Source organism: Narcine bancroftii, chromosome 9 (assembly GCF_036971445.1).
Source record: "Narcine bancroftii isolate sNarBan1 chromosome 9, sNarBan1.hap1, whole genome shotgun sequence".
NCBI lineage: Eukaryota > Metazoa > Chordata > Chondrichthyes > Torpediniformes > Narcinidae > Narcine > Narcine bancroftii.
Window position 1 is genome coordinate 117178206 of NC_091477.1, and position 25324 is coordinate 117203529.

At 40.6% G+C, this 25324-nt stretch overlaps 2 protein-coding genes across 8 annotated transcripts in view; one reads left to right on the plus strand and one right to left on the minus strand.

Moving 5' to 3' along the window:
• Positions 1-6636: 6636 nt before the first annotated feature.
• On the plus strand, positions 6637-23256 carry LOC138742696 (thioredoxin reductase-like selenoprotein T). The gene is made up of 6 exons (XM_069897446.1): positions 6637-6857; positions 14084-14194; positions 15399-15525; positions 17814-17901; positions 20224-20378; positions 21385-23256. The coding sequence occupies exons 1-5, from the start codon at positions 6724-6726 to the stop codon at positions 20346-20348; spliced, it is 585 nt and encodes a 194-aa protein (XP_069753547.1). The 5' UTR covers positions 6637-6723; the 3' UTR covers positions 20349-20378; positions 21385-23256.
• The window catches only part of LOC138742695 (glutamate-rich protein 6-like), a 60337-nt gene continuing 42952 nt past the window's right edge, over positions 7940-25324 (minus strand). For 3 of the 7 annotated variants that reach the window (XM_069897444.1, XM_069897438.1, XM_069897443.1), the window contains one exon: positions 21385-23321. In XM_069897444.1, coding sequence (XP_069753545.1) covers positions 23175-23321 — 147 coding nt within the window. In that variant the 3' untranslated portion in view covers positions 21385-23174. Of the gene's footprint in view, positions 8061-14081; positions 14687-21384; positions 23401-25324 lie in introns of those variants that run through there. The other 4 variants (XM_069897439.1, XR_011344363.1, XM_069897440.1 and 1 more) reach the window with 4 other exon arrangements.

Consider the following 25324-nt stretch of genomic DNA (forward strand, 5'->3'; position numbering starts at 1 on the left):
ATTGTTATATGTTGTCACCCAGAAGCTTGACATTCTTAACTCTTTCAACTCCTGACCCCCTTGATTAAGGCTGGTTTGTATTCTCCTGATTTCCCTTTCCTGGTCCACAATCATCTCCTTGGCTTTGCTATTGTTGAGTGAAAGGTTGTTGTGTCAACTGATTGATCTCTCTCCCTCATGCCGATGGCCGTAGTGTGGCATTGGTATACAGCCACGATTGTAGAGTGAGTAGACCAGTGCGCTAGGCACACATCCTTGAAGTGCACCAATGTTGATCGTCAGTGAGGAGGTGTTGTTTCTGACTTGTACTAACTGATTTTCTGATGAGTAAGTCAGGGGTCCAGTTGCAGAGATAGGTGCAGAGGCCAAGGTTTTGGAGCTTGTTGACCAGCACTGAGGGTATGATGGTGTTGAAAGCTGAGTTGTAGACAATGAAGAATAGCCTGATGTACATGTTACTTTTAACTAGGTGATCCAGAGCTGAGTGGAGAGCCAGTGATATTGCATCTGCTGTGGAGCAATTGTGATAGTAGGCAAATTGAGATGGGTCCAGATCTTTACTTAGCTGCAAGTTAATTCTGGCCATGACCAACCTCTCAAAGCATTACATCAGAGTAGATGTGAGAGCTACTGGGCGACAGTCATAGAGGCAGCTCACTCTACTCTTCTTCGGCTCTGGGATGATTGATGCCTTTTGAAGAAGATGGAATCTATGGCTGCAATAATGAGAGATTGACAATGTTTGTGAAAGCTCCGGCACATTGGTTGGCAGAGATTTTCAGTGCACTGCCAGATAGACCATCAGGACTTGATGCTTTACAAGGGTTCACCCTCTTGAAGGATGTTCTGATGTTGGCCTCAGAGACTGATATCAAAGGGTCATCAGCTTCTGGAGGAATTGGCATAGGCTTTGTTGATTTCTCCTTTTCAAAGTGAGCATAAAAGGTGTTCACCTCACCGGAGCATTATTCATTGCAGCCATTTATGATGTTTGGCATCACCTTGTAGGTTGTAATGGCCTGCAATCCCTGCCTTAGCTGGTGAGTATCTGACTCTGTCTCTAGCTTCCCTCTATGCTACTGTGATGGACTATTGTAGCTGTTGTGCTATCTCTAAAGTCTAAAGTCAAAATTTTCAGTTTAGGATGTTCAGAACCAGACCCAGTTGTCTAATTGTGCCTGATCCAATTCTTGATTATTCAATCATTCAGCCAAGAAACAGGCCTTTGTTTCATCATTAATTACTCATCTATATTTATCCTACATTTATTTATTTTTTTCTCTCACATGCCTATGCACACCATAGAACCACATACACTTCACAGACCAACCATATCACACACCATAGAACCACATACACTTCACAGACCAACCATATCACACACCATCGAACCACATACACTTCACAGACCAACCATATCACACACCATCGAACCACATACACTTCACAGACCAACCATATCACACACCATAGAACCACATACACTTCACAGACCAACCATATCACACACCATAGAACCACATACACTTCACAGACCAACCATATCACACACCATAGAACCACATACACTTCACAGACCAACCATTCCACACACACTACAGCACACATATATCATAGTTTACATCACAGCACAGACCAGGCAACCACACACATTATACAAACCACCACACCACAGACCAACCACAGATATCATAGTTTACATCATATCACAGAACAGCCATATATCAGGATGGCATGGTTAGCGTAGCCCACACACACGCACACACACTTTACATTATAGACCAATCACATTCCACAACATACCACACCACCCAAATTTTCCAGGCTTGGACGACACTAGGAGCATTTTATCTGAGACATAATTATGGATTGCCAGATTTTACTGATCTTTTGTTTTTTGGATGGAGGAATCAAAGGCCATCATTTAATGTCCATCCCTAATTGTCCTTGAGAAAGTGGTGAGCCAGAGACGTGAACCACTGCAGACTGTGCAGTGAAGATGGTCCCAGTCTGCTGTTGAGTAGGGAGTTCAGATTTAAACTCAGCAACGATGAAAGGATGGGTGATTGATTTCCAAGTTGAGATGTTGTCTAAGATTTGGCAAGGGTCCTGCAGGTGGCAGTGTTCTCACATACCTGCATCTTTGACCTTGAAACATTGTGGATCTTTCCACTTTTCAGATTTTAATAGTGTCATGGAGACATATACTAACAGACTCTTCTGCCCCTTGAGTCCATACTGACCATCCGCATGTTAAACCTTCATTTTTGATTTACCCCACATTCTCAAATCAAGAACAAGTACAACCCAACGAAACAACGTTCTCCGGTCCTCGGTGCAAAAACACGCAGACACACAACCAGACATAACACACATACATATAATACACATGCAAATAATACATATGCAGGTCAAGTATTATATCCATACAAGTAAATAAATAAATATTGTTTTGTACAAATAAGAGTCTCGGAGGGTTAGTGTGAGCAATTCCTTTGGTCATTCTCACTGCCCGTGGGAAGAAGCTGTTCCTCAGCCTGGTGGTGCTGGCTCTAATCCTCCTGTATCTCTTTCCCAATGGGAGCTGCTGGAAGATGCTGTGTGCAGGGTGGAAGGGGTCCTCAATGATTTTGCGCTCTTTCTTCAAACAACGATCCTGGTAGATCACGTTGATGGTGGTGAATGAGACTCCAGTGATCCTCTCTGCCACTCTTACTGTCCTGTGGATCGACCTCCAATCCATTTCTCTGTGGCAACCATACCACACTGTGCTGCAACCGGCCAGGATGCTCTCAATAGAACTCCTATAGAAGGTTGGCATAATGGTGGCCAGTAGCCTTGCCTGCTTCAGTCTTTTCAGGAAGTGCAGTCCCTGTGGTGCCTTCCTGATAAGTGAGGAAATGTTGAGTGTACATGATAGGTCACTAGTTAAGTGAACTCCAAGGAACTTGGTGCTCTCCATTCTCTCTATTGTTGATGTGTAGTGGAAGGTGGTCGTTCCTGGTCCTCATCAACTCCATCCAGATTCTACAACTCACTTGCACTTGAGGTGCAGTTTGCATTGGTGAATTGACCTACTAAGCAGCATGTCTTTGGAACATGAGAAATGAGCAGAGCACCTGGAACAAACCTATGTGGTCACATGAACACTCGACAAGCATGCAAGTCCCACACAGAGAGCACCTGATTTAATATTTTCTTTGTTAATTTTGTGTCAAGGAATAGTGATTAATGAATCAAATCTCTGCCCAAATGGAGCACATTGCTGGGATTTATCCATATTTTTCAATGAAATTCCCAAGTTCTGTGGTGACATGAGCCTAAGCCAATAGAAATTCTACTTTCCAGCTTCCTCTGCTTTCAGATGCCCCTACATTGTTCTGCAGAAGTCTTATACAGGAGTCTCAATTTAATTTTAATTTAGAGATACAGCACGGTAGCAAGTCCTTCTGGGCCACAAACGCGCACCACCCAAATACACCCATGAGACCCAATAACCCCATATATCTTTGGGATGTGGGAGGAAATCCACGCAGACATGAGGAGAACAAACTCCTTGTTAGTAACTGGATTCAAACCCGGGTCACTGCAACTGCAACGGTGTAGTGTTAACTGCTGCAATAAAGTAGTTCAAACTTCTGTAGACCTCCCAGTTCTAATGTTGAGAAACTTGCCTGCAGATCCATTCCCACTGAAACAGCATGCAATCACAAGTCTCATCAAAATGTATTCCATGGGCAGATGTAAGTAAAGATTTTTGTTTGATTTATTTTAAATATTTTAGTTGGTTCAAAGTCTGAGTGAGCACTTTCTGAGTTTTAATCTTAAATAATTTTCAAGTCAAGATTATTGCCATCTGATTGCGGAAGTACAGCCCAACAAAACAACGTTATGTGTTCCTGGGTTCAAAACCTCCAAACATAACACACAAGCAATGCATATGCAGGACAAGCATCCGTATATACAAATAAATAAATCAATATTGTTTCATGAATGTGAGAGTCTCGGATGGTCAGTGTGAGCAGGTCCTTGGGTCATTCAGCATTGTTACTGCCCTTGGGAAGAAGCTGTTCCTCAGCCTGGTGGTGCTGGCTTTGATCCTCCTGTATTTCTTTTCTGATGGGAGCAGCTGAAAGATGCTGCATGCAGGGTGGAAGGGGTCCTCAATGATCTTGCATGCCCTCTTCAGACAACGATCCCGTTATATCATGTCGATGGTGGGGGAGGGAGGCTTCAGTGATCCTCTCTGGCACTCTTACAGTCCTGTGCATTGATCTCCAATCCACTTCTCTGCAACTATTGTACCACACTGTGATGCAACCAGCCAGGACACTCGATAGAGCTCGTGTAGAAGGATGACATGATGGTGGCCAGTAGCCTTGCCCACTTCAGTCTTCTCAGAAAGTGCAGTCAATGTTGCGCTTTCATGATAAGTGAGGAGATGTGTGTCCACAAGAGATCACTCAAGTGAACTCCAGGGAACTTGTTGCTCTCCACTAGAGTGGTTGAGGTGTAGTGGAGGATGGTTGTTCCTGGACCTCCAGATCATTGTCTTGTTGAGACTCAGGTTATTACTCTCGCACCATATCCAAAATTTTTCACCTCTGTAGTGCGACTCATCATTGTTGCTGATGACGCCAATCATCTCCTACCAGACGATACTGTTGTGTCGTCTACAAACTTGATGACACTGGTGATGGGTCAGTAGCATGAAATTAATCTTTTTTAAAAAAATAATTTCTTAGTAGTTACTGAGTGTTTTTGAATGAGATTAAGTTATGTTCCAAGTTTTAAGTTATGTTCCATGGAACCTTACTTTCAAAGATTTTCTGTGATTCCAGTCTGCTGCTTGCTCTGAGCCTGACTCGTATTCTGATGTGCAAATAGCCTGCTTTCCAGTTGGAAGATGCTGGATTGCAGAGCAACAGAAATTTCTGATTAACTAAAGGCCCATGGCTGCTGATGTATAAAATCTATATACATGTACTTTATTTCGGATTTTGTTTTCCACTCTTCGATACATTGACAGCCTTACATAGAGTTACCCGTTGCCTTTCTCTCTGGTTCTGCACTTTTCCACTTCTAGTATTTATACAATTACAAAGTTAGCAAGAGTTGCAATCCCATAATTGCTATTCACAGAATTTTACAGCCATTGAACTGCAGTAATTTCTGTAATGCAGGAAATGCAGCAGCCAATTTGTGAATAAACGACAAGCAAAAATGACAAGATAATAGTTTAATTAACTTTCGTAAATAGTATGGAAGCAACTGTACTTCCCAGCTCCTTGAAGTATTATCACAGAATCTCCACTGCCATTCTCAGCCTTTTTGTAGGACTCTGCTCAAAGTTTATAGGCCCCCTTCCCTGTGAAGCAGTCTAGTTTTGGTTTCTTCTATAATTCTTTCCTACCGACTACATAATTTGAAAAAAAAAAATCTATTTATTTTGCGTGAGGTAAAAGGAAAACCAGGGTTTTATTTAAACGTGCTGTGATCCCCAGGAGAGCTGTGAAGCCCCCATTGAGAATGGCTCCTTGAGAGGGACCGATGAGACCTCTATTTAACAATTCATCCAAAAGTTCAGTTCCAGCAGTGTCTCGCTCCCATAATAGTACACTCACTTGGAATTTTGAACTCTTATCTCAGAAGCAGGATGTGTAATCACAGCATTCTACTTGGAAGCAAGACACATTGGGAAACTCGAAAGTTTAACATCAAAATGTGATGCATAAACCTCGAGGTTTAAGGACCCCTTCCAGCCTGCACACAGCATCTTTCCGCTCCTCTCGTGGGGGAAGAGATCCAGGAGGGTCAGGGCCAGCACCTCCAGGGGCAGTGAGAATGCTGGACGACCCGAGGAGCTGCTCCCACTCACCCTCATTTGTACAGGATATTTATTTTTATAGCTATAATACCCGTTCTGCATATGTATAGTTTGTGTGTGTGTTGTGTCTGGGTGTGTGTCTGCTTGTTTTGCACCGAGGACCAGAGAGGGTTGTTTTGTCAGGTTGTACTTGTACAATCAGATGACAATAAACTTGACTCAGACAGCCCACTACCACGGTATCGTCAGCCGCGGCGTATATTTTGAACCTGCCTGCACTAAATTAGTGCATTTGAAAGATTTATTTGGCACAAATTAGTGAATGGCAGCGTGGTTCGCTCTGCGGACCTACGAGGTGACAGCCCTGCTCCACTGACGGTCACGTGGGAGGGAGGCCGCGCAGGCGCACTGGGGCCACCCGGAACTTCGCGATCACGGGAGCCGAGCTCACTGGGGCACATGAAGCGCGGTGGGGGTCACGTGAGAAGGCGGCCGCGCAGTCGCACTGGGGTCACGAGCTTCGCGATCACGGGAGTCGAGCTCACTGGGGCATCCGAAGCGCGGTGGGGGGTCACGTGAGAAGGAGGCCGCGCAGGCGCACTGGGCCACCCGGAGCATCGCGATCACGGGAGCCGAGCCCACTGGGGGGTCACGTGGGAAGGAGGCCGCGCAGGCGCACTGGGCCACCCGGAGCATCGCGATCACGGGAGCCGAGCCCACTGGGGGGTCACGTGGGAAGGAGGCTGCGCAGGCGCACTGAGGCCACCCGGAGCATCGCGATCACGGGAGCCGAGCCCTCGGGGGGGGGTCACGTGGGAAGGAGGCTGCGCACGCGCACCCGGGGGCGACCTGGCACCCGTCGCCGCGGTGACGGGAGTGGATCTGCGTCGGCGAGAATGGCGTCGGGCGGCGTCGCGCTGTCGTTTCTGCTGGTCGCCTTGACCTGCCTGGGCACCGTGGGCCAGGGATTGGCCGACAAGCGGCTGAAGATGCAGTACGTCACCGGACCGGTGCTGCGCTTCCAGATCTGGTGAGGCCAAAGGTCGGGTCGGGCCGGGATGGGATGGGATGCTAGGCCCACGCCCGGCAGGAAGGGGTGGCTGGCCTGCCCCGGGCCGTCCTTTATCACACGGGCACCGGCATCGTGCTCTCGGAATAATGGCTTCAGCCCTTGCATCCTGGTTCAATCTGAGTGATTAATGTTGATGTGAAAGGGGTCGCTGACGATGCTGGAGAAACGCAGCAGGTCACGCTCTACTTTATTTAACTCAGCAGGTCACCTGAGCAAAGAGGCAGGGCCGACGTTTTGGGCTGAGGGATGGTGGTCGCACGTTTGTGAAGCACTGGGGTCTCGGGCGAGATCACGGCTGGATGTTGCGAAGGTTCAACTTGGACCTGTCAACTTAGACAGGTCATGGTTCAGATGGTAGGAACCTACCCTTGAGGAAGGGGCTCCAGCCCGAAACGTCGGTTACCTGTCCTTCCCAACCGTGCCAGATCTGCGGAGTTCCCCCAGCATTTCTGTGGGTTGTTTTTGTTGCTGAAGGGAGAGCTTGGGCCAGGAAAATAAAATGGGTTCCATTTGTGCCTCGGAAACAGACAGCCAGTTTGCAGGCTTTGCTGCAGTTTTGAAATTCCCTTTTCCACGAGATGACTTTGGAATGGAAATGATGGGAGGTCAGAGGGTGAAGATTGTGTTGGAAGAGGAAGAATCAAAACTCTTCCCGTGAGACATGCTGTCAAAGCACAGTTGGATGATGGAGATTTTATAATGGATCTAAGGATAAATATTTTCATCACTGGAGCATGAACAGCTTTATTAGGCAACCTATCAGAAAGGCAACCGCCCTATTTCAAAAGAAATGTAGCATATCGGAGAACCTAATTTGTCCCCTTTATAGTAGTAAATATGTGGAAATATCAAACAAGGCAGGCTTTGCAAAAGAATAACCTGAGACCGCGTCATCTACCATCGCAAACTGAAGCAGGTTCTGTTCCATTGTCTCCATCAACCAACGGACCTGCTGAATTCTTCCCGCAGTTTGTTTTGCCTTCAAATTCCAGTTTCGGCTGTGCTTTGAGTCTCCAGCGCATGGTTGAGTGTCCCGAACAGAAAGTGTTTTTAAAAAAAAAAAAATGACCCCAGCAAATTTTTTCAAACTCAAAACTGGAGTCATAATTTTGTGCATTTTAATAAGGAGCCTATTATGGCCTGGTGTTGTTTGATGGCAATCTGAACAGAAAATGAGTAGAAAATTGTTAATGTGAGCTTATAAACGTGTGATTGTAAGTATAAGTACAGGTAATCCTCAACTTACGACCAAGTTCTGTTCTAACTGACCAGTTGTATCTTGAAAAGTCAGAAATTCACTATCTGTTTTATTGTTCGTCCAATACTCATGAGAGGTTGGTCACGCTTGCCTTAAGGAGCTATTTTCCATAGGTAGGCCCTTTACATTTTTTAATTTATACGATATTTTTTTCAGTTGTAAGTCACATAGATCATAAGCTGGGGACTATCTATTTGATTTTTAATTTAAAAAAATCTTTAAATTTTATTTACAGCGTAGTAGAAGCCAATTCTGGCCAGTAAACCCCATGCTGCGCAATATTCAAATTAACCTACAACCCAGCACATTTTGAAGGGAGGAAGGAAATTGGAGCATCTGGGGAAACTCCTTCCAGGCAGCACTGGATTCCAACCCAGATCACTGGTGCTGTAATAGTGTCACACTAACCTTTACACTAACTGTACTGCCAATAGAGTATCTCAGAAGTGATGCAAATAGTTGATCTGGCTGTTGCTATACAAACAAATATTTCAGCATTGCTTCTTCACTCTTTGGATCCTATTATTGCTACAGAGTTGTGAAGACTCCCAGGATTATCTTGATTCAATGATTATTTCTGGGGTTTCTCATGAATCTATTCTTTGTATCACTCATCTACATACACTAATCAAGAAGGGTAGTTTTCCCCCCCAGACAAATATATCTTCGTCTTTTCAACCAGAGATGTTAATAAGGATAAGAAAGAATGTTATTTAATTTTTGTTGCACCTCTCTGGCATGATAAGCTAAAAGTTGAGAATTTAAAATACAGATATGGAGAATAGGGCATATAAGAGGAATTTGGAGAGTAAAGATTGGAAAAGGGATCACACATTTCCATCTTTCCGCCTTCCACAGGGTGCTCCTTCCACAGCTCCCTTGTTTGCTCATCCTTCCCTGCCCCACCCCACCCTGCCATGGCCCCTGCTATATTCCCCCAGAACTGCAGGAGTAGCAACACTTTCTACTTCACCACCATCCACAGACCTGAACTGTGCTCACACGAGGCAGTTTCACGTGCACCTCCTTGAACCTCGCCTGCTCCATGTGGGTGAGACAAATGCAGACTTGGGAACCATTCTGGAGAGTATCAACCCTCTGTCTGCAACTATCCTGGGCTCCTGGTAGCATGCCATTTCAACTCTTTGCCATTCCCACGTCAACCTGTCTACTCTGGCCCTTCTCCACTGGTAGAGTGAGACCCAATGTAAACTGGAGGAATAACACCCCATGTTCCACCCAGGCTGTCTACAGCCCATTGGAATTTTTGTTTTCAGTAATAGAGCCCCCTCTTTCTCACCCACCCATTCTCATCCCCACTCCTGATTCTATCCCTTTCCCTCTATTTAATTGTTCTGCTCCTTTCTTTCTCTCTCTCTTTCCCCCCCCCCCCCCAGTTCCATCTGGTCTCTGCCTATCACCATTGTTATTTCTTATCAAATTACTGGCAGCTTTGTCTTCTCCACCCTTTATGACATTTTCCTTCACCTGACCCTTTTGTTTTTCTTGCCTTGCTCTCCCTTTTTGGCATCCGCCAATCATCTAGCTGTGTCATGCTCCACCTCTCTGGTTCATCTAGCTCCTGTCCTGCTCCTCCCACCCTGTCCTCTTAGCTTCTCTTCTCTGCATTCCCAGTCTCAATGAAAAATTCTGGCCCAAAAATGTTGACTGGATGCTACTTGACCTGCTGATTTCCTCCTGCAGATTGTGGCTCGCTTGGTAATGGGATGGCAGCTTCAACATGTCGTGGTTCATTCTGAAGTGGGGTGAGGCAGTACATGGAAAGTGGTGACTGGAAAGGGGAACTTTTGAAATCCTGGTTGGATTTCCTGTTTGTACTGCTTATTTTTTTGCTGAATTGTAATAATATCTGCTCTTGCCTGATAATAATGGTTAAATAAAGCTTGCTTGCTGTTACTGATGCATGGGCTCAGTTTAAAAATAAATCCAATTGTGAAGAATGGATATCTAATTGCCTATCAGGGTTCAGAGGCTGGTGCTTTTGAGCCAGTTTTCTCAGGAATTCAGTTATATTGGGACATGGTTGACATGCTGTTTTTAATTTGCCAAATATTTAAATAGATAATTAATTAACATCTCAAGGCCTGTATCCAATCTCTTTTAAATAGTTAATGATGATAAATTGTAAGAGCCTTTGGAAGCAACAAAGGGATAAGGAAGGATTATTTGAGTGATCTGCATCTTGGCAGAGTATTGCATCGCAAAATTGTCTACAAAAGGCCATTCTTTGAATGGCAAGAGATTGCAGAAAGATCTGGGTAGCCTCGATTTGCAAACGGCTAGCACGTAGGTACGACAAGCAATTGAATAAGCTCACAGAATGTCAGAGTTTTTGTTCAGGCAAGTTTTATATCCATTATCGTGGAGGGGTGAGGTTCTTGATGGTGGATTATGGAGAGGAGTTTTGACAAGGGAGTGTGCTGAATATTTTCTTCTTTCTTTGGCTTGGCTTCGCGGACGAAGATTTATGGAGGGGGTAAATGTCCACGTCAGCTGCAGGCTCGTTTGTGGCTGACAAGTCCGATGCGGGACAGGCAGACATATTATACAGTCTTATATAAAGATGAGGCAAGGTTGTTTTTTGAGGCTGTGTTTTTGAAATTTTCTTTGAATCTTTTTCTGCTATTTTAGCACTTTTATTCCTAATTGAGTAAGTTTCCATCAATATAAGCAACTGAAAAATTGTCTTTTTATCTTATTTCCAAGAATGCAGCTCTTTGCATTTAAAAAAAAATTCCTTAACCCTAATCCTTGGATTTTTGTTTAAACAACCAGTGCTTAGATCTTCCATATCCCACTGTTCAACACTGGTAACCAGATTGTTCCAATTACATTTTATGATTTTTGTTCTGTTCAGCACATGAGGTGCAAATTTGATGAAGGGTTTCATACAATTTTTTCCCCATACTTTATGTAACATGCTGAATGGTTGTGTTCCAAATTCATTCTTTTTGTATTCAGAATGGTAAATATTTGCAAACTAAATTCTAAACATTTCACTCCTGATGATAACAGGTATCTAATTTCACCACCTTCTCTGGCAGCAAGTTCCAGACATCAGCAACTTTGTTTTTGTATATAAAAACTTTCCACTCATTATGTATTCAAAACACTTTTCTCACCAGAAATCCACACTCTGCTTTTTTTTTTAATACCCCTACCTTTGGATGAAGATTTTGACTATGTACCACTTTTTCACGTATCATAATTTGATGTATCTCTACCAGGTCACCATTGGCTTCTTCAGCAAAAACAAGCCCATCTCTTCCCATAATTAATTAAAGTTCTCCAATCCAGGCAACATCCTGATGAATCTTCTCTGTGCTCTTTCTAATGCAATCACATCTTGTACTGTGGCAACTCATTCTGTGCACTCTCCTGCTAGAGTGATTCATCGAAATTTAAACAAATCCTATCCTTGGGATCTTTTCCCAGTAATTTTGTTCCCACTGGTGTAAGGCTTATCACCTTGTTACTTGGCTTATCATCACCCTATTCTTGTATAAAGATACAACATGAAGTATCCTCCAGTTTTCTGAAACATCACCTCTGACTAATAAAGGTGCAAAAAAAAGTTGCATTAAAGAATGATGAATTTGTATTTGCAATACATTTTATGTGGTATTTTACCTAAGGAGTTGTGGAAATTAAATAAATAACATACTCGTTCAACTTTTCTACCACTTGATCTCAGGACTCTAATTAAAGTTAATTAAACAGAATTTCCCTGACTTTGTGTGATATTTTCTGTCTTGAGCATTTCTTCCTTGAAAACATTTTGTTAATGGATCTCGTGTTCCCTTTTATCCCCGTCCTTTTTTTTTAAATAGTGGAGTTTCATTTGCCATCCTCCAATCTGCAAGAACTGTTCCATAATCTAGAAGTTTGAAAGATGAAAACCAATGTATCCACTATTATCATTCGTACTTCATGATGCAGATTATTGGACCCTGGAGATTTAGATTGCAGTGTCAGATTTTGCCAACACTTCTTTTACAAATAGTAATTTATTTTAATACCTTGCATTGCATTTATGATATTTGTTTTCTTCCAGGAAAAGAATTTCAAAGAATTGGCGTAATTGCAGTGTCATTTTTTTCCTTCTTGTAGACTTTTTCCTTCTTGCATACTTTTTAAAATTTTACCATCTCTGATTCCTTTGTGTTGAATTCCAAGCTATTCGCAATTCTCAAAAGCTTCTTGTCTCACATTGTTATATTATTCTTGGATCTTATATTGTCCTCAATTGATTTTTTTTAGTCATGGTCAGATCACTTTTGTACTACATGGGAATTATTGACTTCAGTTCTGCATAATTTATCCACCATCGCTCCTTTCAATAAACCCCTCAATATGTCCTAGCCAATTCCTCATTCCTTATCCAGTTCCCTTCTTTTAAATATGGAGTATTGTGGATTACACGACTTCACTTTTTGTGTTAATGAAGGATTATTATCATTGAGTCATGCAGACCCTTCGGCCCATCTTTTCCATGCCAACCAAAATGATTCACCACCAGTAGTCACAACTATCTGCGTTTGGTCCACGTCCCTCTAAACCCATTCAAGTTTTTTTAATGTTGCTGTGGTACCAACCTCAACCACCTTTGGCAGCTTGTTTAATACACTAACCATTAAAGTGTCTTTCCCTTCACTTTAGACTTATGTTTGGTGATTTCCCCTACCCTGGACAAAAGATTCCTCTTGTGAACTTCTATACCTTTATGAGATCATCCCTCATCCTCCTGCACTCCAAGGTATAAAACTGTAGTCTGGTTCCTGTAGCTCAGGCCCCCTAGATCTGGCAACACCCTCGTAAATTTTCTCTGTACCCTTCCCACTTCCCACTTTCCTGTAGCACAGCAACTGAACACAATATTCCAAAGTGACTATCACCAACTTCCGATACAGCTGCAACATGACTTCCCAACTTTTATGGAATAACTTTTACTGATGAAGGTCAAAGTGCCAAAAGCCTTTATGACCACCCTATCTACCTGTGACATCGCTTTCAAGGTAACATGTACCTGCATTCCTAGATCCCTCTGCTCTTCAATGCTCCCTAGCCATTCACTGTGAAGGTCCTACTCATGTAGACCTCCCAAAATGCAACACCTTGCATTTATTTCCATTAACTTCCATCACCATTCCTCTTCCTACCTGCCAATCAAACAAGATCTTGGTGTAATTTTTATAAACTGTCTTCACTATCTACAAAACCAGATACTTTAGTGTCATCTGCAAACTTTCAAATTGTGCCATGCATGTTTTCATCCAAATCATTGATAAGATGGTCAATGGGCCCAGTACCACACACTGGCTCATCACTCGCCACAGACTTTCAGTCTGAAAAACAACCTCCTGCCGTCACTCTCTGACTTCTTCCATGAAGCCAATTTTCTATCCAATCTGCTCTCTCACTTTTGCATGCCATGCGATCTAACCTTCCAAAGCAGCCTATTGTGCGGAACCATATCAAATGCTGTGGCCACTTATCCCTAAGAACCTTGTACAAGATTATTAACTAACGTCTTAAGTACTGGGGTAAGATGGGCTGTTCCCAGAATGTTATTTCAAGATACTGGTATAAATTCAATAACTGTTCTTAGAATTTTCTTCTCATTGTTTGGGAGGCCCATTTTCTCTTTGCTCCCAAGAGCTTATTCACTTCATTTAAATTGATTATGCATTTTTACTTTTCTGAGTCATTATCCTTTTTCACTATAGCTTTTACTTTATCATTTACTAATCCCTTCCAATGAGGGAGCTGCAGTTTATAACGCTATGGTAATAAGCTCATTTGAATGCTTTAGAAATCCTTGGTTATGCTTTAATTAAAAAAAAACCTTTTGGTCAGACAAATATTATTCCATTCAGCTAACTGAAATTCTTCCTTTCTCATTTAGTATCTCCTGAGGATACAGAAGGGTGTACGAGGAATATACGCGGGTTATAAGCCAGCGGTATCCCGACATCCGTATTGAAGGAGAAAATTACCTTCCACAACCTATTTACAGGTTAGTTGCTTCTTCATTGTTTAAAATGTGTGGCAAGTGTTGATTCAAATAGTTCCTTAAGACCTTGCTCAAACATCCAATAGTGCAGCATCTTTGGAGAATGTGAAAATTACTCCACAATATGCTTTTAGCGATAAATAAAAGCCTGCTTTCTAATACAGTATGTGCACTAAGTTTGAGACATTAACAAAGTTATCTTTTTTTTAAAATATTGAGTGAATTAATTGCAACATTACTAAAGATAAAGTTAGGCTTTCCATATGGACTATAGTTTTGCAAATCAGTAGCCTCAACATCTTTTCCAGAGAAATTTTGCCAGTGGGTGGTAATAAATCCAAGGATGTGGTAAGAATTTTGTGAAGGCTTGGGCTGATGTAGGTTTTGCAATTCAGTGGTCAGACCTTGAATATTTTGATAATGAATGTCCAGTCATGAAAATTATGATGCAAGCAGATTGATCCCATGCACTGTTCTTTTAATACTTCATTTACTCTGTAAACATCAAATTTTATTTTAATGCACGAGTATAAAATTAGATGACATCTAAAATTAAATTACTGGAGCCAACTCTTAAAATTGCTCTTTAAAGCATCATTTAGACTCATAGATGTCTAAATTCTTGAAATAATTTGATAGGAAGTAGCATAAAAACAATTGTCCAAAAGATGTCCTGTATGCCAGCACTAAAGATAAATCTGTGCTCCCTGGGATGATTCAGCTCATTTCCATAGGGTGAATTACTCGGATTGAATCCAAATAGCAAGATGCTGCGCAAGTAAATTTAAAAAGTACTTTGAATAAGAAATGCACTATTTTCTTGTTTGAATGTTTTGATTATAGTCAGCAGAAGTTCATGTGCACCTTTGAATAGTGCTGTGGGGGGCGGGGGGTGGGGGGAGGGGAAATCAGTGATCTGTTCAAAAGAAATCAGCGCTGAAAATGCAGCACCTCATGACTGCTTTAGTCTTGGTTTGATTGATGTGGCTCAAGGTCCAGAGTTTGATTCCCATCTTTGATTCCAAGGTGAGAGTATCATCTCTGAGCCAAGCTCAGTGATGAAGCAAACAGTAATTGTTTCATTGACATTTGGGAAACTGATTTTTTCTGGATGTTGCTTCTGTTCTGATCAAGTTGTTTGGTGGTAATTTCATGATTTTGATGTGTTGTAAATTTAACTTTTTGGTTTTTTTTTTCCATTTTACAGACATGTAGCCTCCTTCCTATCAGTCTTCAAGCTGGTCTTAATAGGACTAATTATAGTTGGTCGAGACCCCTTTCCCAATTTGGGCATGGAAGCACCTAGCATCTGGCATTGGAGTCAGCAGAACAAGGTTGTGATATTTCTTCCAGGAAAATGCATGATGCAATATGTCATTTTTAGAATTGACAAAAATAACTTTCATTTAATATTGCTAAATTTTGAAAGTTCTCTGACAAGACTGTTCTTATGGTTCAGCTGTTCAACCAAGGAAAGTCTTCCCAGCATTTAGCATATCAAGTCTATTAATAATGTTAACTTTTGATGAGATCTCATTCTTTGCAACTCTCTGGAGACACAGCTCCAATCTACTCGATCCTTTGTCTTATGGCAAATCTGCCATTCTGATCCAATCGAGTGAATTTTATGATGAATACATCCTCCCTTGGTTAGAGGCCAAAATTATACACAATACTTAAATTTTGCTAAGTAAGCTGTTTAAACTTTCCAAAGTCGTACCAAAAAGATTTTGGCCACTTTTCAGTTTCCTCATGTTGGAATTTAAAAAAAAATGTTTTTTAAATTAGAGAATCAGCAGGTAACGGGTCTTTCTGACCCCCCATGAGCCCGAAAGCTCTCATGATTTACTCATTAACCCCATGTGTCTTTGAAAAGTGGGAAGAAACTGGAGCATCTGGCGGTAACCCACGCAGAACGTACAAACTTCTCACAGACAACGTCGGATTTGAATCAATAGCAGAGCACTATTACAAAAAAAAATGCTTTTTTATTTCACAGAAATATAAATGTGTGACAGAAAATGAGCTGCTTTCACAAATATAACCATTTACGGAGCGGAAACGGGCCATGATTGCATTGTCGTTGAGGTTCTAACTTTCTAACTGCAATTTCATTTTTTTTGCAGCTATAATCATTGATTAATGATAGCCCTCCCTATCTGATGCATTTTCCTCAAAGCTTGAGCAGGCTAAAAAGTTTCTCTTGGCATGAAACAATTACTTAAAAAAAGTTAAAACCGTTCACTTATTGTGAGTTGCAATTTGTGTGTAGACTTGTTAAAATGGATCATAATACACATTTTACCAGAAAGGCAGCTTTAGTTTGAACATTTTGATCGAATTTTTTTTTTTTTTTGCATGTGATGTAATAACTTTTAACATGATCGCTATTCAATTGTGAGATGGTTATGCAATAGAATTTTATACATGGTTTTAATGCACTGCCATTTAAAAATTTGTACACGAGATTCTTATCAATTGTTTTTACTCTTGCCTCTACAAATCAAAAAGCATTTGCTGATGTCAGGATATATTTATGTTTCAAACCAATATTCCTTCAGTGCCTATATCGTCCCTTGATGGGTGTAAGACTTAGCAAGGAATGGTATTGAGAAAAAGCTATTGTGGCCCTACTGGGGAACCTGTGCTGATTGTCTATCCCTGTTTAAATTGATACCAGTTGCACCCATCAGCACCTTGCTCTAGCTGAGAAAATGTAGTGCTAGGTTTGAACTATGATGCCATGCTATCTCTCCAGAACAGCCTTTCAAAACTTCAAAAGCTTTCTTACATCCTATCTTATTAATTGCCCAGCTTGCTATGGCTTGGTATTTTCTCTTGGTCTTCAAAATGTCTAAACTAAAGTCACTACATACTTGCAATTTTTATTTTGCAAGTCAACTGTGCACTAATCTTGCCAGCTGGCTCAAATCAAATAAATACTTTCTTCATATTGTGGATGCAACAGTAGCTATTTGATCTTTCTGCATTGTATTAAGAAATATTTGCAAATATGCAATCAATGTTGAAAAATCCCATATTGTCATCAGTTCCAGAGCAATCAATTGTTTCAACAGCATTTTAATTGTGTTACCAAGCAAGCTATCCCCAGTGTTCACTATCTTAACTGACAAGTAACAACGATCTTTTCTCAAAATCCAACCTTCAAAAATGAAATACTGATTTGGAGAGATGTGGCAGCAATGTGGACATGCAAAGATTTTAAGTTATCCCTGCCCATCTGTAATTCATTCTCACATTAAGGTGTGCATTATCATTCATCCTAAGAAGTAATCTTTTTGAGTTCTACACAAGCACTGGAGTAACTCAGCATGTCTCGCAGCTTTCGTAGGAAATGAAAGGCAATGTTTCAGCCTGAACATAGATTGCCTTTTATTTCCTATGGAGGCTGTGACCTGAGTTTCTCCAGAACTTTTGTGTCTTGTACAACACCCCAGCAATAGCAGATTTTCGTGCCTAATGTCATTTGAGTTCTGATGCACTGTTATTTTTTTAAGCCTGACTGGGTTAGTTTTATCGAGTGATAAAATGTATCACCGAGGATAGATAATTTATTAATCATACAATTAGATTAAAACTGCATTTTTATTTTCTTATTTAGATCTATGCATGCATGATGGTGTTCTTCCTTAGTAACATGATTGAAAATCAGTGCATGTCTACTGGGGCATTTGAGATTACATTAAATGGTAAGTCATAAGGTTGACAATTTTGCACTTTCATACAACTGGATTGTGCTGACATAAAATCCAGCAAATTTAAAGAATTTGTTCCTAAAAATAAACTAAATTGATCACTTATGAACAAGACTGATGAAGCACAATCTAGCCCAGTGGTTTTCAAACTGTCCCCCAAACTCACATACCACCTTAACCAATCCCTATGCTTTAAGTGCCCTGTGATTAGTAAGGGATTGCTTAAGGTGGTATGCGAGTGGAAAGAAAAGTTTGAAAATCACTGTTTCAATCGTATCGAATTGACTTATGTTCACGGTTTCATAGCTCCATAGGAAGTGGGCCAATGTCAATTTTTCTCAAAATATTTCAGTAGCAATTGGTAGTAGAGGTGTGGTTCTCAACCTTCCCTTACTAATCACAGAGCATTTGCGGCATAGGGATTACTTAAAGTGGAATGTGAGTTTGGGGGGTAGTTTGAAAACCACTGAATTCTAGCCTATGAATACTTCATAATTTACAAATTTTAAATTTGTTAATAGCCAATAAATGTGATATTTTTGAAACTATTTTAAAGAACTCAATAAAATTTAAATCCTTAAAAAAAAGAAACCATTAATCTCTGCTTTAAATACACTCAGTGATTTGGCCTCCACAACTCCCCTTGGCAAGAAATTCCTCTGCATCTCCATTCTAAGTGGACACCCTTCAATCCTCTTCTCCTAGATTCTCTTACCAAGGAAATCATCCTTTCTACATCTTCTCTTTCAATGAGATTCCCCTCATTCTCCCAAATTCCAATGAGTACAGGCCAAGAGCTATCAAATGTTCCTCATATGATAACTTTTTCATTCCTGAAATCATCCTTGTGAATGTCATCACATTCTTTCTTAAACGAGGAACTCAAAAATGCTCACAATACTCCAGGTGAGGTCTCACCAGTGCATTGTAAAGCTTTAACATGATGTCCCTGCTCTTGTATGCTATTCCTCTTGAAATGAATTTACAAGGCTATTGCCAGGACTCCGGGGCCTAATCTACAAGGAGAGGTTGAGCAGGCTAGACTTTATTCCTTATAGTGCAGGAGGACCATGTAAAAAATTTTTCAAAAGTGAATAAAATGTGGATATGGGCTTAGCGGTTAGCGCAACACTTCACAGCGCCAGTTCTGGGGTTTTAATCCCACGCTGTCTGTAAGGAGTTTGTACATTCTCCCCATATCTTCGTGGGTTTTCCCCAGGGGCTCCAGTTTCCTCCCACTGTTTGAAATGTACTGAGGGTGCAGGTTAATTGGGTGGGCCAAAATGGCCTGTTGCCATGCTGTATGTCTAAATTTTTTTTTAAAAGCAGCATTTTGGTTGATTTCAATGTTACGGACGACGTCTTCAGCCAAATATATTGGAATCATTTACTGTTCTTTTTGTTGATGTTACCAAGAAGCATGTAGTGATGGGAAATTAAAGACCAAATTAGAAAAATTCCAGCTCTGCTAACCTTGCCTCGTTAGATTTATTTTTGCAATCCAGGCAACATCCTGGTAAATCTCTCCAATGTCAAAGACTCCAGGAATGTTTAAGAACAAGGAGAGTGTTTTGCTGTTGCAACCAGATAGTGTGTCATCAGTAGTTGCATTAAGAGCAGTTTTTAAAAATATAACCTCAATTGGTAAGATGCTCCCAAGGAGTTTTGGTTGAATTTTAGGGGGGAATTTTGTAGGTTTGTATTTGATCTCTAGGTTCTACATTATGAAGTTCTGATTGCCCTTGGCTTGATAAGTTAAAGACTATTGTTTAGTATTTCTGCATAATTTTGATTCATCTGCTTGGAGATATCTGTAGGCACACCTACTCCTGAACAGCATCTGAACTTGCCATTTCCTGGTGCAAAATCGTTGAAAGTGACCAGATGCATCAATAAACCTGTTACCCTCCAGTATATTAGAACCTGTGCCTTGGCACAAGGCAGCCATGGAGGAATATCCAAACATTTTTTGGGGTGTTAAGAACATTGTAGAATTGAATGTTCAACCTGATTTGCTGGAAATTGCTTCGTTGCACAAATAGATGCCAAATTATTTAAATAATTTGTAATTGGGTGCTGGTTCCTATGTGAATTGAGTTTCTTTTGGCTCAGTTTTCTTCGAGTAACCAGATGCTTAGCAGAGCTAAGCTAGAGAGACCTTGTAATATAAACTTCACTAAATGTATTGTTTTAGTGTTAGTCTTGTTCAAAAGACTATTTTGACTATTGGTGCCACAGCTGCTCTACTATACATGAAATGATCTTGCTACCATCCTGCCCAATTATAAATAACAAGTTTATTTTAATTATTTTCAGATGTTCCTGTTTGGTCCAAACTAGAATCTGGTCATCTTCCATCCATGCAACAACTTGTGCAGATTCTTGACAATGAAATGAAGCTCAATGTACATATGGATTCAATCCCACTTCATAGATCTTAGCCAAATTTCAGGCATTGGCAAGACTTTTCTGTTAGTATATTTTTCATATTTAAAATATTCTTCAATCCTGTGCATTATATTGGTAAATACCTTTTTCTGCAGCATTTGGGCCATCATCAATTTTCTTCAGCATGCCAATTGCTTGGAAAAGTTGTACATTTGTATCTGTTAAACAATTCTGCAACAAGGAAACTGGCCCTTCTACCCAATTTATCCATACCAAGCTAGTTGCATTGGGCTATTTTTGCCCCATGTGCTGCCCAGCTGTGTCATTTGCGTAACTATCTAAATGATTTTGATTAATACAATTACCCCCCACTTCCTCTGGCACCATGTTTCATGCACCTACCATGCTCGGAAGAAAGAAGGTATCTTTCCCACTTCATCTTAAATCTCTTCCCCCTATTTTAGATACTTGGAGGAATAATGGCTATGACCCTCAAGATTTTATAAATCTCTAAGGTCTCCCTTTAGCTGTAGAACATTACAGCATAGAAAACAGGCCCTTCTAGTCTGTGCTGAACTATTATCCTACCTCGTCCCACTGACCTGCACCCAGTTCAAAAGGCGAATATGGCAGATGCCTTCATCGTCCTGTTGACCCATGTCGCCACTTTCATGGAACGATCCATCTGTACCCGTCTTTTTTACAACATTCCCCAGAGTCCTTCCAAGAATTGACCTTGGACATCGGAACATATTCAGCAATTTTTTTAAAAAAAAACAGAAAATACTTGATATGCTCAGCATGCCAGACATTAATTCTAATGAAAGGTCCTCATCTAAAATTTTAGCTCAGTATGTCTTCCCACAGGTGTCAACTTGCATTGTTCTCAAACCTCCAAGCTGCCATTTTGCATTTGATGTGATCAATAATGTTCTTTGTAACTAAGTTATTTAACACTGTATTCACCTTTTATCCTTGTGAATGAAAATATACAAAAATATTTTTGTCATGTTTTATTGGCATGGAATTAGCTCTAGAATGTCGAAGGTATTATGTGACAGTCGTCTTGTTTTTATGTACATCTTGTAGGTATTTGAGAGGACATTTTCTGAGAATGGTAAGACTGATGACTATGAAGGACTGCACTTAAAGCAGCACCGACTGTTTGTGTAGACTGGATGTTCCCCACATCAGGCATACCGGACCTTTGAAAACCACCTCCTCAAAAATGGAAAGGACTTCAATGCTCAGATACAATGATCATGTTCACCTTGTAGGGTACTGCATACCTATCAGATTGTAATATGAACATAGTTTCTTTTTTTATATGTAATTTAATATGACTTTGTGGAGGCATTTAATGAAAACGATACAAATGACAAATAACAGTTTTGTTATTTTGTGTTTTTAAAATTTTATGTTTGATATTGTACTTTAAAAATTTGTTATAATTTAATTGCAGGTACATTCTTAACCTGTACCCCTCATGAAAGTCTATTCGAGCACTGGAGAGAAGGCCAAGATTTAACATTAGTACTTTGTACAAATGCCAATGTAATTTTTTTTCTCCCTATCCCACCACAAAATTATCGCAATGTGAAGTAAATAACTCAGATTATATGTTTTAAAGCTTAACAGAGAAAGTTTTGTTCGGGTGGTATAACCAGCTGGGTGAGAATTTCAACCTAAACATTAGTTGAAATGTCATCATTTATACCAGGAGACCAAAGGAGTAAATTTGGAGCCTATACAATTGAAATGCCAAAATGAAAATATCAACTTTTAATGGGTATGAATGTTGAAGATAAAATGTAAAAAAAAACTGAATGAATAAATCCTTGGATCGGTTATAAAGTGGATACTAAATTTGTATATAAAGGTAATGGGAAAATGTTCACATGGTCGAGCATCTTTTAAATTTAATTTGAAATAAATTCTTTTGCTCGTTAATACCGTTGCCATACTTTGGGGTTATTAGTAAGAATTTCTTAATCCTGATTCATGTTTTGGTGGAAATTGAGACTTCAAAAACCTTGAAGGATGCACTGCTAAAGTTTGAGATAATGCATACAGCCCAGTTAAATATTTCCAATACTCCTGATATCAGCCTGTAATATTAAATAAATATTTAATGAATAAAGCAGTTATAATATTAATGTCAACCACTGAGATTTTGGGTTAATTTGTCGGCCAAATTCAGACTACATTGAAGCGTTGTAAATATAAATCTGCTTTTCCCAATTGGAACTGTACTCTCCTTTTATCCTTGTGTCCAAAAAAAATTAGAAAATGACAACTTTATCTTTCCACTGCTTAACTTGGAAAGACAGAGCCAACAACCCAGGTTCAAATCTTGTGCTGTCTGCTTGGGTTTTTTTTAAAGAGTGCTCCGGTTTCCTCCTATCAAAATGTACAAGGGTTTTTGGTTATTTGGGTGGCAAGGGCTCATGGACCAGAAAGGCCTATTACCGTACACTGCTCTTTTCGCAGTCTTTGAAGTTATGATGTGAATGAAATGTTTTTTTTTCTATTCCCACAATAATGCTGATGGAGAAATCTTTGCGATCTAGCCTTTCCTCACCATTAACCACATTACACAACAAAGAATGTTCAACAGATCTACGTCTGTGTTTTTGTGCATATAGGCCTCTCCCCTAACCCACAATCTCTGTCAAGGGCTGTGAGTGAAAAGAAACAATTACCCTCCAAGTCACTCACTGGAATCACCTGCTACCATCAGGAACCTGAAGATGATACAAAAACAGCTTAATCTCCTCTGCCATCAGAATAATGAATGGACAGTGAACCACAGACGGCACCCCAGTTTTTCTCCTATTCTGCACTAATTTATTTTTAAAAATGTAATTTATAATATTTTTTCACCTGTAATACTGCAGCAAAACAAGTTTTATGACATGTCCGAATCGTAAAGATAAATAAATTACTTTTTTTCTAACCTTCCTTCCAAGTAATGAATGATGAATCCCAAATCCACTTATTTGTGACGACCACTCCATTTTCTCATTCTGTTCCAAGTTGTTTGGTTTTTTGATGTGGAAAATATGCCAGTGATTATCAAAATAGAATAAAAAATAAATGGTTGTACTGTAGATGAGAAGAGAGAAAAAAGAATACAGATATATGTGCAAAACAACTCTTTTCCCCCCCCACCCCCCAAAAAAAGACAGGATATTAATAAAATAGTAGAATTAAACCAACATGATAAGGTTCAACTATTAAGATTCAAAAAAAGTGGTGGTGGAGTATAGAAGAGAAAACATTACATACCCAAACCCAAAATACCTAAATACGGTTTCCATATTTTTAAGTATGTATCATACCCAGTTCTAATATAAGTCACCTTTTCTAAGCGAATACAGTTTTGCATCTCCCTCTTCCAACAATTATAAGTCGGGATTCAGATTTCCATGCAATTGCTATACATCTGGCCAATGCGACTTTAAAAAAATTTAATTGATATTTTGATAACTTCAATTGGAGTTACAAGTCATATACATTTTCCAAAAAAAGCTCAGGTGTTGATAGTAAATTTATTTTTATGATTTGTTCCAAAATGTTACCTTGGTACCTGACCAGGTAGAATGTCTAAACGGACCCAGCATCATCTTTGGAACCAGGAACAGCAATCCATAGGCAAGAATGGCATACACCTTTCTCACCACTCTATCTACTTCTATTGTCACTTTCACAAGCTGCTTTCAGGTGGCCAGAATACCCCGACGTAAGGCCGCCTGAAATACCAGAATGCGGCTGTTGGGAGGCCACCTGACCTGAGGAGTACTTACCCAACCCTCCTAGGGTAGGTGTATTCTCCACTTCCGAGCACTCCCCCTGGGCACCTGAAAGCAGGTGGGACTACTGCCACAGTCGACTGGAGCTGGCCTTTGCTCCACAGCGCCTCTCCCCGCTGCGGATCTTTCATGTGCCAGAATAGCGCCTTCAGCGCTGCCTCCTGAATGTCACTTTGCACACACCCGCAGCCAACTCCAGAGCCGCATTCTCCCAGCTATTCCACCTGAAAGCGTCTACAGAATTAAGCATCTGTGTCACAGGGTCTCTATTCAACAACACTCCCAAAGGTCCCATCATTTATTGTGTACGACCTACCCTGGATTAATGTTCCAAAAGGCATCACTGCCTTTTTACTGAAGTTGTATTCCATTTCCAACCATCTTCGCTGTCCATTCTAGCTGTTACATGCAAACATACTAATCATACTCCCTACGTTCTCAGCCAAATTTTTAGTAATATGATGGTTAATGATTTGGAGTGACCATGAAGAATTCTGTCATTTTAAGCATGCAGATACAATTGCAAAGAGGTTTACAATCCAGCGATCAGTGGGGGATCAGAGGTGGAGAGGGTGGGCAAATTTAAGTTCTTAGGAGTCATTATCTCGGAGGATCTCTCCTGGACCCAACACACTGAAGCACGTCAGTTTGCAGAGGTTCGGTTTGACACCAGAAACCCTGGCAAATTTCTGCAGAGGTACAAAGTGTGCTGACCGGCTGCATCACGGTCTGGTACGGGGACACCTATACCCTGAGAGTAAAGCCCTCCAAAAGGTAGTGACACAGCCTAGGACATCACCGGCAAAACCCTTCCCACTATCGAGTAAATCTATAGGGAACACTGCCGGCGGAGAGCAGAAGCGATCATCTAAGACCCACACCACCTGTTCTCGCTGCTGCCATCAGGAAAGAGGTACAGGTGCCACAAGACGCACACCACCAGGTTCAGGAACAGCTGCTCCCCCTCCACCATCAGACTCCTCAACAACAAACTCAATCTTACTTGTGCACTTTATTTTTTTGTTCTCTTTCTTTTGCACAGTTTGTTGACATTCGTTATCTGTTTACAGCTCTTTGCTTACATGTATGTGCTGTGTACAGTTATGTTTTACACTACCAATAAGTGGAAAAAGGGATCTCAGGGTGATGTTATTATGTATGTACTCTGACAATAAATCTGAAAGCTGAAATCTAAAAGTCATTTGGGCATATACTTG